The 16,121-nt window shown below is 34.7% G+C and overlaps 1 protein-coding gene across 1 annotated transcript in view; it reads right to left on the reverse strand.

Moving 5' to 3' along the window:
- Positions 1–16,121, reverse strand: part of Cadps (calcium-dependent secretion activator 1) — a 97,389-nt gene that overhangs the window by 897 nt on the left and 80,371 nt on the right. Inside the window, exons 23-32 of the mRNA XM_068768614.1 lie at positions 14,786–14,898; positions 11,496–11,652; positions 10,534–10,675; positions 9,199–9,373; positions 8,448–8,582; positions 5,908–6,038; positions 3,605–3,713; positions 2,809–2,943; positions 1,126–1,259; positions 86–194 (exon numbers count right to left, since the gene is read on the reverse strand). Coding sequence (XP_068624715.1) covers positions 86–194; positions 1,126–1,259; positions 2,809–2,943; positions 3,605–3,713; positions 5,908–6,038; positions 8,448–8,582; positions 9,199–9,373; positions 10,534–10,675; positions 11,496–11,652; positions 14,786–14,898 — 1,340 coding nt within the window. The remainder of the gene's footprint in view (positions 1–85; positions 195–1,125; positions 1,260–2,808; positions 2,944–3,604; positions 3,714–5,907; positions 6,039–8,447; positions 8,583–9,198; positions 9,374–10,533; positions 10,676–11,495; positions 11,653–14,785; positions 14,899–16,121) is intronic.

Raw genomic sequence — 16,121 nt, forward strand, 5'->3', positions numbered from 1 at the left:
AGAGAGGGAAAATCGATAACTGGAAATATAGTTATTTTGGACAAAATCTTTACCTTTATGGCATATTCTAAAAACAAATTTATACCTTTCCTACGACGGCTGTGACGTTGCCGAGTTTGGCATCCTCAGTTAGAGATTCCAATTTGGACTTTCCGCTTCTGGAACCTTCTTCGGAGCCGCCATCCTCGCCACCTCTGTAACATATTGTTCCCATACAACTATAGAAGATATGGACACTCTATTCTATAGAGGCTTTATTTTTTGGCGTATTAGAAATCTTATCTTAGTAATCGAATTATAAAGTAAATATTGTGAGGCTGTCATCCAGAGAAAACAACTCTCAACTCGTAAGAACTAATTAAATTTAAACCTTATCCATCGATGTTTTGCAATTATACGGTATTATGCTATGAATTAAATCTACGAAAGAAGATCAGAGAAATTTTGGAATTACAATCCTAGGTCAACTCTATCTTAGGGGGCGGCCACCCGCTCCCTAACCGCGAACAGCGTGGGAGAATCGAGTTTGGATCCGGATCCATCCTTGACTCGCCTGTGATCCACGCTGTCGTCCCAAGCCGCATATACAACATCAACACTACACAGCTCTACTCGAGTAGAGCAGTTTATTACGTGCGAACATCATCGTACAACTGGAATTCTTCTGTCCAGCTTCTGTTTTATTTTTAAGTTCTCTAACCCTTTCGCTCCATGAACTGAGTTCCGATGAAGCTGTAAAAGCCACCGGATTAGCAGCATCAACATCAACCGAAACCAGGTACCAATTCTAAAACAGCCTGTGGTATGGAGTAGTTTTATGACCAATGCGAACAGGACTAGGTCTACACATATACTTTAATGGAATCAGGTGTTACCTCGCGGAAGTCCATCCTAAGTAAGAAAAGGACCAATATTTAGCCACTTTTTATTGCACGACTACCACTGCATGTGCGGAAGTGGCTAAGTATTGGTCCTTTTCTTACTACATATATACTTCGCAATTGAAATATGACATATCCCGAAACCTAGTTTTAAATTTTCACATATCTTTTACATGTGTTTAGATTCCTTTCCGATCAAAGAAACTATGTGCTAGTCTAGTCTTCATTGTTTGGTGCCACTCACCCGGCGTCTTGCTGTGCCAAGAGAAGGCTGCATGTGGTCTCCTCGGTGTGCATCCTCGCGGCTACGCTCTGGTACACCTTGGAGTTAAGCTTATCATCGATTACTCCCTGCAGCTCGAAGTCGCTGTACATTTTCTGTGAACGTGAAATGCATCACTTTTCCATCCAGTACAAAATGTACTGTTTATTTTATGCGAGTTTATTTTAACTATAAGAGTTAACTATTTATTTACGTTGCCTTCAGTCGATCAATATTCACATTTCAATTTCAATATGAAGCCTTAATAAATTCAAGAATAAAAAGAGTAGAAAGAAGTTTTAAATGACGATTATAATGGTCTGTTCAATTGTCTTTCTTTTTTTTCTAAACTTTTCGTAGCTCGTCAGTCCATAGAGTTATTTCAAAAGTAATTCACTCTTCGATACAGGCTGTGCGTTGTGTAGAGTACTTTGTTAATCAGTAAGTATAGTAATTTAGGATGTTAAGGAAATAAAAATAATTATTATATTCTAATATAATGTAATAGTATAATATTCATGTCATGCTGCTCAAGTAGTTGTCGGAGGTGCTACGCTCGAAGTTGTATACGACTATATAAGCCTGGAACAAACTGTCCACCTCGGAAAGCACTGTTTCGAGAAAGTAGCTAGAAGAATAATTGGTCTTCTGAAGTAGCAGTGGGCGGGGAGCATTGCTTGTGCAACCGATGGCCGTTATGGTCAAAAGGTTTTCGAGTGGCGACCACGACGCGGTAGACGTGTCGTGGGCAGGCCCATTACTAGGTGAATCGACGACACAGTTAAGGTCGCGGGAAGTCACTAGATGCGGGCAGTTCAAGACCGGTTATCGTTGCGATCTTTGGGGGAGTCCTATAGGCGCGTCCAACGGTTAGAAAGAAAAAGAAGAAGAGTTTTATGCTTGACGACATTTAGCGTTATGGGGCTTGGGATGGCAGAACGGTTAGTCAAAAATTTTTTAACAGTAAATAAGCTCAAATTACCTTTAGGTTGTTACATTACATAATTCTCTATTCAAAGCGAGCGATTTGGATATTCAGAGACATTGCTGTATACACAAACTATCGTTTAACTGTATTTAAGGCATTAGAAGCTACATAGATAAACAGAACCTTCAAGAGGGAATATATTTTGAGCGCCACATGGAACGGGGCACTTCTAAAATATTAAATAGTGAAGTCATCCTACGCAAGATGATTAGTACAATTTTGGACCCCGGGGACGCTGCAAACGGCCCGAACGTATCGGCCTATAGTATCAGATATTGTGCCCGATGTATAGAGGCATGGATTGTTTGTGAAAAGGACTAGAGTAACATGATTGATGGGATATCGTTATTTAGAAATCGATTCTAGCACTCGCCCTTGAGATATCTCTAACGGTTGAAAGCATTCTTCTCGTGATTTGGGGATTCTAAATTAACGAAATCATAAGATATCAATTTCGCAGAGGCTTTAAGGTTCTGCAAGCGCAGCGAAGGATTATCTACAGGGTGGTTAGACGACCTAGTTAATGTCCTTGGAAGACGCTTAGGCCCAAGGCCTTTTGGAAATCTTATTTATAAGGGGAGGCTATGTCCAGCGGTGGATGACCTGTGGACGCTCTGTTGCTAAAATAATAATGATCAGCGTTAATAAGTATTGTTTAAACGAGAGGAAAAGAATACCTTGAGGATGATAGAGAGGCACGCGACTTGCTGCGGATGCAGCGCAGGTCGTTCACCCAGCCAGGTGTTCACCAATCCCACCTGGATGCCGTACCACTGCTCGAACAACTGGAGAATCCACAGCTCATCAGTCACCTGACAAGGAAATTAAAGTCATTAACGATTACATGGCCATAGGATATCAGACATAGTTCTCCTTCATAGATTTATAAAGGTACCAGTTGAAAAGCAGCCTTCTTTTAGCGTCTTAGAACGACCTTCACAAGGTCATCTGCCCTGCGAGGGAACGTCCTACTCTGCGCTTGCTTCTCATTTGCTGCCAATTAACGTATGGTAGACTCTATTAAAAAACTTAACGATAGTATAGTAAGAAAAAGTGTATTCGAAATTCGAATGACTACATATTAAAATTAATCATTGTTTACTATCTGTGCCTACAGAATTTGGAAATTAAATTATTGACCAGTCGCGATCATATAGAAAAAAAAAATAGTATCACTTTATACAGTTACATTGCAAATAGGTGTGAAAGCTACAAAAATTTTGCTTTTAAATGTCGTACACATTTCTTTGTTTAAAGTTTTTATATAATCGTTATCATGCCAGACGATTGGCTCCCATTGCAAGGCTAGCCCTCCCCCAAGGATAGCTTCTATGATTGGTCTTGCACTGCCATCATCAAGTGACCTCGTGTCTTCCTGACCATGTTGCCGGTCCACCTAAAGCTTTTACATGTATAAACAATCATCCTGTATATGCGTTTCTTACTATTGCTATTATTGTAATATTTAAATACCTTCGATCTGATCTGATCCATCGAGTTTCTCATGAAGTTGACGTAGCCCTGGCCGATGTCTTTTCCGGATCCGGACACGTTGGCGATGGTAAGTATGGATCCAATCAAACTGAAAATTTATTGTTTTCCAATATTTTAATTGAGTAAATATTTATAATGTGATGAACGATAGACATCCCTGAGAACTATTTGTGTGTTTCATTGAATCTAGAAAAACTATCCGTCCTAAAAATCTGAAAGAGATACCATTTGACAATGATACTCCAATAACTAGTAATAAAGTTCAAAGAAGGAGAATCCTGGAAATGATTGTGGGTTACATGAAACTTTTATTTTTCATTTAACAACGTAAATATTTGACGGGAATGAAACTATCTATGGTTGTTAGCTATTAGAAAAAATAATTACCTAAGCAAGAACAAGAAAAGATGTCACCTGTCATTTTAATAACTCTGCTATTTTCATCTCACATGTCTGTGACCTATAATAAGCATCATACTATGTAGAGCTCCACTCCATTTTAGAAAGTTCGACGCATATGAATGAAACAGCTTCTCGAAGAAGGATTCCAAAACACGTTTCGATATTTATCGACTTCACATTTTTTTACATTATTTTGTGATATTAGATAATTTGTACGTATCTTTTCTGAGCTCTTTCTGACGGATTAAATCCGAAACGAAGACGTTTCACGGAGAAATAAAGTCGTGATGTCCAACGCTAAGTAAACCATTCTGATGTTGTGCAATTTTAACCTTCCGCTATCTGAATATGTTGCAATCAAATTGTCATGTATGGGTCATGATAATTTAATGTTGTCGATATATCCCTAAATCTACAAACTTGGCAATCGTTCGGTTTTATCTGTGACGCCATGGGGAAAAAATTATTTAGGCAGAAGCCGAGTATGGATTGAAGCATTAGGCGACGAATCTACCAAATGTACCAATGATGTAAAAACAGCTGCCCGAAGCGGGTAGATGAGATGATCAAAGGATCGCATTGGGTTCAAGCAATTATGCTTACAATGTGATGTTTAAGCACATAACTTACCTCACTTATTTATATACATTACTTATGATGTTCTGCTCATGTTTCACATTTGTTGAATGCGTGATATGATATTAAATAAATCTTAACAAAATTTTCTTTCATTGATCCAAATTCAAAAGTGATAAAAGCAATAAATCATTCAGCATGAACAATAACTTGACAATACAGTGAATGTGTATGAAGGAATAAATGTATTAAATAAGACGAAGTAAAACTTACCTTTAAGAAATTGAATAATGATTTTTCACAAATTGTTTACAAAATTTTTTAAAATGTCATTTAGTTTTGCATTTAACTCATCATAATAAAAGTCTGCTTGTCTGTCATTGGCGCTCAGACATGTGTTACCGCAGAAGCGCTGGTCACTCCATTAGAATGATAATCATAGGATTTTAATTTTGTTTCTCAATGTAAATCATATATATTGATATCACTTATAGCAGACAATGCCAGAGGAGTTCCATTTGATAGAAAATTGACTCTAAATGAAAGCTTCGAAGGTTGGAAAGCCGTATCAATTTTGAAGACACACAACCAACTGGTTCAATATTATTTGTGATCTATTTCACAAATATTGGACAGCTGAGTAGATGCTGCATTGCAACATAAACATTATTGATATTTAATTTGATATTTTGTGTTTATAGATGTAAAATTTAATTTTAGTTTTAATTTTATTATGTTTATGCTCCTGTCGTTTTAATTGCATTGTCATTTGATCGATCTATGTAGTGTTATGCTTGGTTTTATATTTATTTACATAAATTATGATTTCCCAAGGATGTACTCGGTAACCCATAATTAACAAGTTTGAGGGTACCTAGGAATAACTGTAGTATATGGATCAATACTTCGCAATAAGTCCCACAGAGCATACGAGACGTCAGAATCATTAATATGAAACATGATTTACGTTACTTAATACTGTTTGTTTTATTTCACTTTATAATAATCTGGTAAGTCTGAGAAGATTCACTATAGATACAAAGCAAGCTGTCAGCAGCTTGGGGAAACTTTTGAGCAACGGAAAGGTAGGCATCGAAAAAGGCGACCACGAGGCTGCAGCCATATTGGTCCGATCACGTCCAAAACACTTTTAACACCACAGTAGCCGAAGCGATACGTATCGTCATAGACCGACAAAGATGGCACGACAAATTTTTCAAAAAGGTTCAAGAGAATATTGAGATAAGTAAGAAGTAGGATCGAAACTTTTTCTTTAGTTGAGTAATGATATTAATAGATCGTACCTTCCCTCGTCGAATCTCGCGATCTTGGCTAGCGTGGCCTCCAGCACTGCGGACAGTCTCGTTGTCATCCCGGTCGACATCGCGTGAAGGCATGCCTCGATCTGTGTATCCATTTTTGCATGGTACTGGTACTGGAAGGAATCGCTATTATATACTACGATTGATCATTACGCCCCGTAGAACCGATTGTAAACAAAAACAAATAAATCAAAAAACAAAGATTAACAAAACATGATTCATCAAAAAATAATAGATTCTTTAGTTAAAATAATAGAAGAAAATATAGTAAAAAATAATAAAGAAGAATATCTAATCGCTATACTTACAGCCAGCGATGGATCCATGGCCTTCGGAAATGAATATAATAATAACGAAAGACATGCAGAATACAAAAATAAAATTGATAAATTCTAATCAAAACAATTCGAACATAATAAAATGAAAACAATAAAACGAAAGATACTTAAATTATATATAAAAACAGTCGCTTGCTTGCTGGTCAATCGTAGCCATAGTGTACAACTATTTTAATTAAAACCAATAGACTTTTAAAAACAAAAAATTGTTTCTGAAAGTCTATCTATTTAATTATATTTAATTACTAAATAAAAAACATATTAAATTAAAACAATACATACCTTATAAATTTTATTGACATGTTCTTAAATTTTACAAACAGCATGAAATAAAGATTTCATTACTTATTCTAGTAAGCAGTTTTATATCGAATAAAATGAACATATATATGTACATACATATACATATATATGTGTTAAGTTGCAGTGTAATTGGCGTATCATTATACCACACTGCGATCGCCAACTCGCCTTTTAAGCGTGGCGATTATGGTATATCTTCCTTATAGATATTATGTGACTTCAAAAACAGTTCCTTTTCTTACCCACATAGCCCACACTGCCTTTTGACGGTATAATTTTATAAAATTCTGATGTCGTATGAAATGTTAGTTTTTAATTTAAATTGTGGTAGGATGACATTTTAGTATTCGTATAAGAACACCCAGGTGATCTAGAACGCAAGTTTGGCAATATTTTTTCTGTGATTGTTTTTACTATGCGTGACAGTTAAGAGGTAAACAGCCTAACGCTGCCTAAAACTTGACGAGTTAGAACCAAACGATTTACCCTTTGATTTATGAGTTAAATATATTAGTGTTTTGAGCCTTAGTTCCTATCTATTACGGAACAGATTCCGTAACAGATACGAACTATTCATAGTTTAATGTTAGAAAACTCAATCCACGACAATCACGAAATAAATCGTTTCGTGTTAATACTCACGACAGAAGGTAAATTGTGTGATGTATTTCAACACTTAACAAAACAGAACCGCCCGGTGATCTTAAATAATTATTATAATAAAAAACGGACTAAAAAATGAATTTTAATAGAGCATTTGGCATTAAAACTACATGATTTTTTTCTTCTTCATGAGTTTGGACTAAACTGTTTATGTCAAAATTACTTATGTGTTAATTACTTAGGTAGTTGAATCCGTAATTGTTACAAGATAGACTGTTTGGTAAGTGAAAATCAGTCCCTAAGTTTTTGAACGATAATGCGTTTTAAATTAATAATATGTCCATTACAGTTGACAGGTAATCCGTCTAACACAGGGATGAGCAACATTCGGCTCTCTAAACATGCTTATGCGGTCCGTCAAGTATTTCTAAAAGTAAATATATAAATTATAGATTTATTATATTAGATAGTAATGAAAATTATTTATAATAAAATAGTAGTATAGTACCCGGCGATAAATATTGTACATCGATCTTTGGAAAGAGACAATCGACTAATTTCAAAGATCGATGTGCAATATAATTGCCGGGTACTGTATATACTAAACCGAAACAATTAATCAAATATGACTATCGAACAAGATTAAGGGATGCAGTAGAAAGAAGCATACGTGTAGTTACACCATCAATTCCGACTTATATTAATAAGCTTGTATCGGAAAAACGATGACAAATTTCACATATTTTAATTAATCTGTTTATTTATGTTCTCTTTTCTTTGTTTTTACATTTTTTAATTCTAATATGATATTATGTATAGTTTTGTTAATTATTAATGTGATACTTTATATGCATCACGCCGAAAAAAAATTAAATCCAAATTTGCAAGTTGATTAAAATGGTTGCTGACCCCTGGTCTTATATCATCTAATACTTTACAATATTGAACCAAACGGTTTATCCCATGACTTAAAACAAATTAGTTAGGTAGTTGAGTCTGTGATTGTTACAAGATAGACCATTTGGCAATTGACATTTAGTTCGTAATTTTTAAGAGATAGCGCGTTTGATTTTATAGGCAAGCCGTCCCATCGTCTTTTTTTTACAAGATTGAACCAAATGGTTTATCTCATAACTCCTAATGGGTTAATGCGTAAGATACTTGAGACCATGACTGTTACAAGATAGACTTTGTATGTGAATGTTAGAAATTGATACTCGATGCTCTTTTTTCTGTCACTGTATGTAACAGTGAGAGTCTATCATGTCTGATACTCACAATATCGACCCCCTCCACTGCACACAGCTTCAGCGCCTGGTTCTTGGCGTCGAGGGCCACGTTGACCATGGCGCAGGTCTCAGCCGGCAGGATGTAGTCCGTCGACATGAAAGTGACGCTCTTCTTCAGCCAGGACTAGAAAAATAAACGTGGCTTTTAATTGTAGGAAAATTTAAACTGAATGTCATGTATAGTTTTTCGCATGAAATCTACATTTTCTTTCCTAATTTAAAAAGAGTGAGAGTCCATACCGTAAGAGAAAACTAAAAACGTTAACGATCTTTAAAGTCGAGCCTTTGTTGCTTCTCTTTTGTTTATGAGTAGTTTAATTTTTTTTAACCCTCACAGCCTCCGCTAATTGAGGTCGCTACCATCGACATTTACAAAATGCTTCTGTCTAGTCATATCATCAAATTAGATCTATCATCATTTATATTATTTTCAATAGATAAAAATGCTGTCCTAGCATTATATCATCATCATAGTTTTGGCTTTCTAGGATCTTTCGACGACCTTACTAAGATCTTTTGTTCACCTTGGGACAACCTAAAGGAGCACTGGCCATTTGTTCTGCAGGCTTAGGCAACATATTGTCACTACAACTTGTTAAATTGGTGGGCTAAGCCGGTTACTTTTGTTAATCAATAAATCTTCTTATTTTGATGCGATAACATAGAAATATCCCTAGCAAAGCCATCTATATGGCACATTGCATCATCTAAGTCTATTACAATCATAAAAATAAACATACCTGGAAGGAAGCCTCCGTCTTTTGTATGCAGGTCTCCATCATGTCGGACGCCATCAGCTTCAGCCTCTGTTCCAGGTGTGAGCGGAACTCCGGCTCCGGCCAGTGCAGGTCTCGGATGAAGCACTGAAGCGCGTCCAACTTCCAGAACAACTCTTCACTGGTAGAACAACCGTTACTGAAATAAACGAATACAGCTATCACCATTGTGTCTGCCGACAGTCGCTCCAGGGCATATGCCGCACCAAAAGATCGAAACGATGATGGATCTTGCGTTGATCGCATCCAATCAATTCCTGCGACCTTGGCTACGTCGTTGGTCCACTTATTGGGCAAGTTTGGAAGATAGTATACTAACAATAGTATATTATGACTAAGATTGTTGATGACACTGCTCATTTGCTACCTTTATATAGCATAAGTTAAAAAATGTAATCATAAAAGAGGTCTATTTGATTTTAGTTTTTAGCATGTTGCACTCTTCCCACGTATGTGATCACAATAAATTATTTAAAGAAAAGAGTTATAAAGAAAATAAAACTTTTCATATTATATAGAGTATAACGGTATTTTCTTGATTCAAGGAATGCGCGAGACGGAAGTCAAATCCGCTGCCTATGATCATGAATCCTTAACTACTAGGCTACCTCCGTTATTTTAAAAGGTTGCTACCAAACAACTAAAGAAAAGTCAATCGTAGTAATCGTAGTAATCGTAAAGATATTTTGATTCAAATTTTTTATTACTGAGAATAGGCCTGTATTTCCTTAAGGTTCTAGAGTGAAGACCGCAGAAGTATACCCATTTTGCGTTTTAAAATCTTGAGTACAACCTTATTGTACCGGGAAAGGAGTATCGATTACAATAAGGAGGGTTGCGAAACCTTTCTAAAGTACTATAGAAGAGTCCTGGGTGACACCCTTAAAAGGAACAAGAAAACATAAAAACAAAACTGTTTAAGATCAGTCAAGATAAATAATGATAAATTCGTATAAATTGTACAATAAAATTTAATTATGATGGAAAGTAAATGTAAGAATAGAGCAAATGATTTAAACCAAAAAAGCAAACTAGAACAAAATGTAAACTTGTAGTATTCTGGTGGAAAGTTTAGTTTAGTTTAGTTTTAGGTTTTAATATAATCTATGAAAAAAATTATTATACTTAGTAAAAATAGACCCTATCGGGGGCCAATATGGAACAAAAGTTTATAAATAAATTTCAAGTTTACACTTCGGTTCCCTTTTCAATTTATGGTGAAGGAATAGACGAGTGAAACATTGAAGGTACCAATTCGATTAAAAATTTTATTAAATGTTTTGTTGTCAGTGTACAAACCCCTTTATTTCCCAGCGCTCTTTTTCAAATCCCTTGTGGAGAGATTGCGCAATGGAAGACTCCATTAGATCCACGTAACGTACCACCAGCGGCGCGAAAGTGTCGCGTAGGTGTTCGTGGAATCTACCGCCTTTGAGATTATCTGTAAATGATAGTACAGCGGTTATCGATTAGTATAGCTTCCGAGATTATTTTTAAATTATATTACAGTTCTTACTTTTTACAGATTATTCTAATCGCATTGTATATATTTTATTATGTAGTATACTTGTCTAATACAAGATATTAAAAATATATCTGAACGTACACGTTTTACAAAATTTTTAACAAGATGGCGTTAGGCACGTTTGACCTAATAGCGAAGTCGATAGATGGCGCTGGTTGTCAATTGTCCCTGCCTACAGCGTTTACGCAGTTGACTTTGCAATTCGATTCCAGTTTTTGTAATATCGTGACATCACTTTATTTCAACTGTCACATTTTGAATTCACACACAATCGCTTGAAGTTTTGATAAAAGAATTGTCATTAATGTACTAGTTCAATGTCGGTAATTTTTGTGAAATAATTTGATAAACTCTCAGGAGTGGTAAACAGGGTGAGAACTTTAAGTGTGAGTATATAGCATATTCGTTAGCAAAAACTTTTAAACTTTTAAGTTTTTCAACTGTATGCCATCGACCTGCGTTAAGTAATTGAATATGTTATTTTGATTTATTTTTGGTATTTCGATACAACTGGCCAATAATTTCTGACAGTAAAAAGTCTGCAGAGAAAGATAGTAAACAATTATTAATTTTAATATGTTGCTATTCTAATTTGAAAAATGCATTATTTACTATATTATCATTATGTTATTTATTATTTCTGAAACTATTTATTTTTGAACAGCAAATAATTTATCCTTTTACCCCTATAAGGCTTTTACATCTATTACCAATCATTATGTATACTACGCCTCACCGTCTGTCCTCAAATAATCATTCAAAATCTGGAACAGAGGAAATGAATCCCAGGTGTCGGGAGGTTGTTCTGATAGCACTCGATCCATATCCACCCCAAAGAGCGCCCAGAAGATCTCAGCATGTTCCACGAGAAGTTCGGAGAACCACGCGAATGCCTGACAGAGAAAATATAGTACAATATTGTAGAAGAGAGTTCGTGTATTGAGTTTTAATGTATCAATTATTTTTTTTTATTTAAAGTCATTATATTCTTAAAGATTACTCGACAGACATAAGTCTTATTGATGTTAAGTTTATGCTAAGTTTCTAGGTTTAATTTCTTCCAAATATTTGATAAGGAACTGACAATAACCAGACAATCTGAGAAAAAAAAGTATTTTGAATTAAGAATTGTTCGGTTCTTCAAATTTAAACTTTTATTATTTTATTTTTTATTTAATTTAAATAATTATAACTAATCGAATTATATAACTTTTACATTACCTGTCATATTAAATGTAGCAAGAAATATTTATGTGTTTAATTTGAATTAGGTGATAAAAAAAATCGAAAGATTTTTCACGTTTTGTTGACAAATAATTATAAATATTTCCATGCTACGATTAAATCTATAAATTGCATGCAATTTTAAAAACTAAAATATAAACTACATAACACTATCTATGCAGATGTAGAAGGCTGTACACTTGCTCATACAGGTTGGCACAGATAATGTATAATTACTTGAAAAAAAAAATTAAATGTCAAAATTGTTTATAGTGTAATATGGTTGTAAAAATCGAATTAATATAAAATAATGAATTTAGATTGAAAATAAACATAAAAAATAGTGTGAAAGCTAAACGCGCTCAATTCATAGCAGTCTAGAAAGCAATAATTGTGAAGTGGTCTGAAATGTAGTTTTAAAGAATTTTATTTGGTATTCGAGAACGTGAGTTGTCTTGTGATTAAAATAGGAATAAGTAAACACTTTTCATTGTAGACGAAACAGACCAAAGATCCCTGCCAATTTTTCTATTGGATATATTTCCATAAAAGAAATTTTGAGCCCAGAATGAAAAGTTTAATTCTAGCAACACTCGACACTCGCTCAAAAGAGAATCGACGTCAAAATTTAAACTATGCATTCATAATAATCTTTGATTTATTAAAAATAACAACACTTTACAATCACACTCACTTTAAACACACGTTTCACCATTCAAAGCAAGATTATCGAAATTATTTAAAATTAATTTTTAATTTCCGTTAAAAATATATTTAAATCAATTTATCATTGGTAATCGAGTGTCGAGTATATGTGAAGAGAGTGTGAATGGATTTTGTGATGTTATTAATATCGAAGTGATATATAAACTAGATGGATCATGCATAGCTTTGAATTTTGAATTCTATCCAAGCAGTATCCAAGCGAGTGTCGCTACGATTGGAGACTACGTCCGGTGATCCAGGTCTCAGTGAAAACGAAATGATGGGGACCATGTGAATAAACAAGTGATTCAGCCGATTAAGAACCAAATCGAGTAGTTACATTCTGTTGACCGCTAGAGTCCGGTTTTGTGTTATAAACCTGCGGAGAAATAAAATATAAGATAGAAGTGGAGCATCAGAAATTATAGCACTTAGCGTACATCCACAACCGATAAGTGAACGTTTAATAAACAAAATCATTGCGACTGTAAGTAAACGGAGAAAGAAGAAACTTAGTGTGGTTCATGACGGAAATCAAATCGATTAAAAAAAATTCCAATTTTATACACTCAAACTTGTTTGCGTGATCCCCTTATGTGCCCTTTTTCAATGTTTTTCATATAAATATTACAATATTAAGTAAGAAATAGACCAATATTTAGCCACTTCCACACATGCAGAGGTAGTCGTGCAATAAAGTGCCAAACACAGAGTCATAAGTGGCACTAATCGGTGTAACATAACTTCTGAAGAAGCCCCGTGGAGGGGTGAAACACGTGTTGAGTGATTTGACGGTGGCAGTTGTGTAATTCGCATTGTTTGCCGCATACGCATTTATCAGCGGGCTGGCGGGCGGTGCACTTTGTTGCACGACTACCACTGCATGTGCGGAAGTGGTTGAATATTGGTCCTTTTCTTACTTAGGATGGACTTCCCCAAGGTAACGCCTGATTCCATTAAATATTACAATATTATTACAATATAATTGACAAACTATTCAATAAAATAATTGTAGGTAAGATAAAATTTAGAAAATCTAAAAAGAATATTGTCAATTGTAAACGCCTACTATGTAATATCTTCAATTGATGAAAGCGATTTTTAACCAATTTAACACGCGTACTTTCAGACAATTACGGATAATGGTTATTTGTTTCAGCAATTTCAGCTTAATTTGTTTAATTACTGACTTTATGTAGTGAAGAGGTCACCGCGTAAAAAATATTTTATGACTGTGATTTCACAAACGTTAATTTTATGTATTCACTTATATTTATATTGTCCCTATCCACAGTATAAAAACAAGTTTCAGTGTACAGTTTATTATTCATTAAGTGTATTAATATATTTATTATATCAAAATGTATTCATTTTTAGTGAAATAAAATAAATTTTAACAATTAGAAGTATAATTTATATTAAAATATTATTTTAATCATTAATTATTTTTAAATAAAGATGTATTGGTTCTAATAGATTCTGTATTCGTGTAGAATATTTTTAATCCTACACTATAAGGAGCTAAAAATATATTTAACTGGAAGTTTTAGATAAGGTATATTCTTATAACTGGTTTTATTGCTCTAGAGTTACATTGCTTACGAGAATTATACAAAATTGAATTTCATATTGAAAATTTCTATATATTTTCAGCTCACGTAATAAAACGAAAAATATAAACGCTTGATCATTCCCCACACTAACAGTGATAGGAGAGTAGGGTGCTATTCCAGTGAACACAGACAAAATGACAGGCAAAACTTTTTATTACATATCTATTTAATATTTAAAAAAATCCTACATCATGTTATTTTTTCTGTAGATAAAATTAATTTATATAGCGTACATATACAATATACACGGTTTAAAATTAATATAATCCAGAAGAATGTATGTCTTATGTTTTCTAAAAAGTTTTGCCAGCATAAATACCACGACATACAATATCGACACAAATAATTTGACATTTCGAGATGTAAGTCAAAATCGGTTAAAAGTTTTGAAATTTTTTACGAAAATTTATAAATTAACACCAAATCAAAATTGACTTACATAACGAAAATCAAAAATAAAAACGCTATGCTTTGTATGTTTTACCTCGGCATAATGTTCTTCGTTTTGCTGCAAGAGGTCAACACATAATTCTGCTAGATGGATCAGGTCTTCCAGCTTTTTGGCAGGTGTCACCATTGTTTCTCCTCTAAGATCCTCTGCGAACAGTGATTTGAATGTTATTACTATAACATTTAGTTTAGTTTTATTTCAATCGTTCTTTATTGATAAAGAATCATTAAAGAGACCAGCTATGGTGAACATGTACTACGATTAAGTCAACAAAATAACTACGAATAAATAAGGTAAGGCGCTTGTTAGCCACAAAACCATACTCATAGCAAAGCGTCGACTATAGCCGACGGCCGTTACATGAACGCGCATGGACGTGCGTCGACTTTAGTCGTCAACGAAGATATTTTAACCTATCTCCGCAACTACAGTTTATTATAATAACATTACAGAAACGTAATGCGTATCTGTATCAGCTTGTAATGTAAAAAAAAAACTTTCGTCACAATTGCGTTAAAAAGCAAGTCGCTCTGTGTCGTGTAAAAGCCGGCTGTGAGCATTCACCTGTGACGGTCGAATATAGTCGATGCTCGTATCGAAATTATGAATTTTTGCCGTGCAGGAAGAGGCGAGAGTTCGAGGAGAAAAATCTTTTTATAACCTGCTGAAAGTTTCAGGCCTGTCACAATAATTTGAGTAGGTAGAGAGAGAAGTCAGGTAGGTGAAGTAAAACACAAATATACTGGACATGAGCCTCCAACGTAAATTTCCAATAGCATCGGTGGTAAACAACCTGCATCCAGCGTCTACCAAAGAACTTAATTAGGTGGTTTATGCTGTGCAGCTTATTCGTGGTCTCCACTTCAGCACTTTAAGGCCTCAACCGTCATTTGTCCTGCTAGGATATGTCGATTGATTTCTTTCCTCTGTGGATCTATTTTCTTTGACCTCATAGAGAAAACGCGACTACACAGTCAAGTGAACAAGCTGTAAAAAGGGTTCCTGGTTCGCTGAGTAACTGTGAACTTGCTAATAAGTTCCGGACTGAGATACCACATTTTAATATCGAAAGTCATCACTGGTAAAACGCATTAGTCGAAGACTTCAGTCTTTAGGTACTGAGGGATATTTGACTGTAGGATGTTTCTTAGTTTCCCGATCGTTGGTCAGCCGAGTTGGATTCAATAATTAACTGATTCTCGAAGTTCGACTTAACTTTTTTTTTAATAATTATAATTTCGATCGCCAGTGTTTTTTTAACAATATAATTACATTTCGCTTAAACTAAACGCAGACAGTTGGGAGAGGGTTGCCGCTATTTGATACGGATCTTTCTTCTCCCAGCTGCGAGGCACGACAGCGTTGTATA

Source organism: Battus philenor, unplaced genomic scaffold (genome assembly GCF_028537555.1).
Source record: "Battus philenor isolate CCGP_79_NKW_IND1 unplaced genomic scaffold, ilBatPhil1.0.hap1 SCAF_26, whole genome shotgun sequence".
NCBI classification, from domain to species: domain Eukaryota; kingdom Metazoa; phylum Arthropoda; class Insecta; order Lepidoptera; family Papilionidae; genus Battus; species Battus philenor.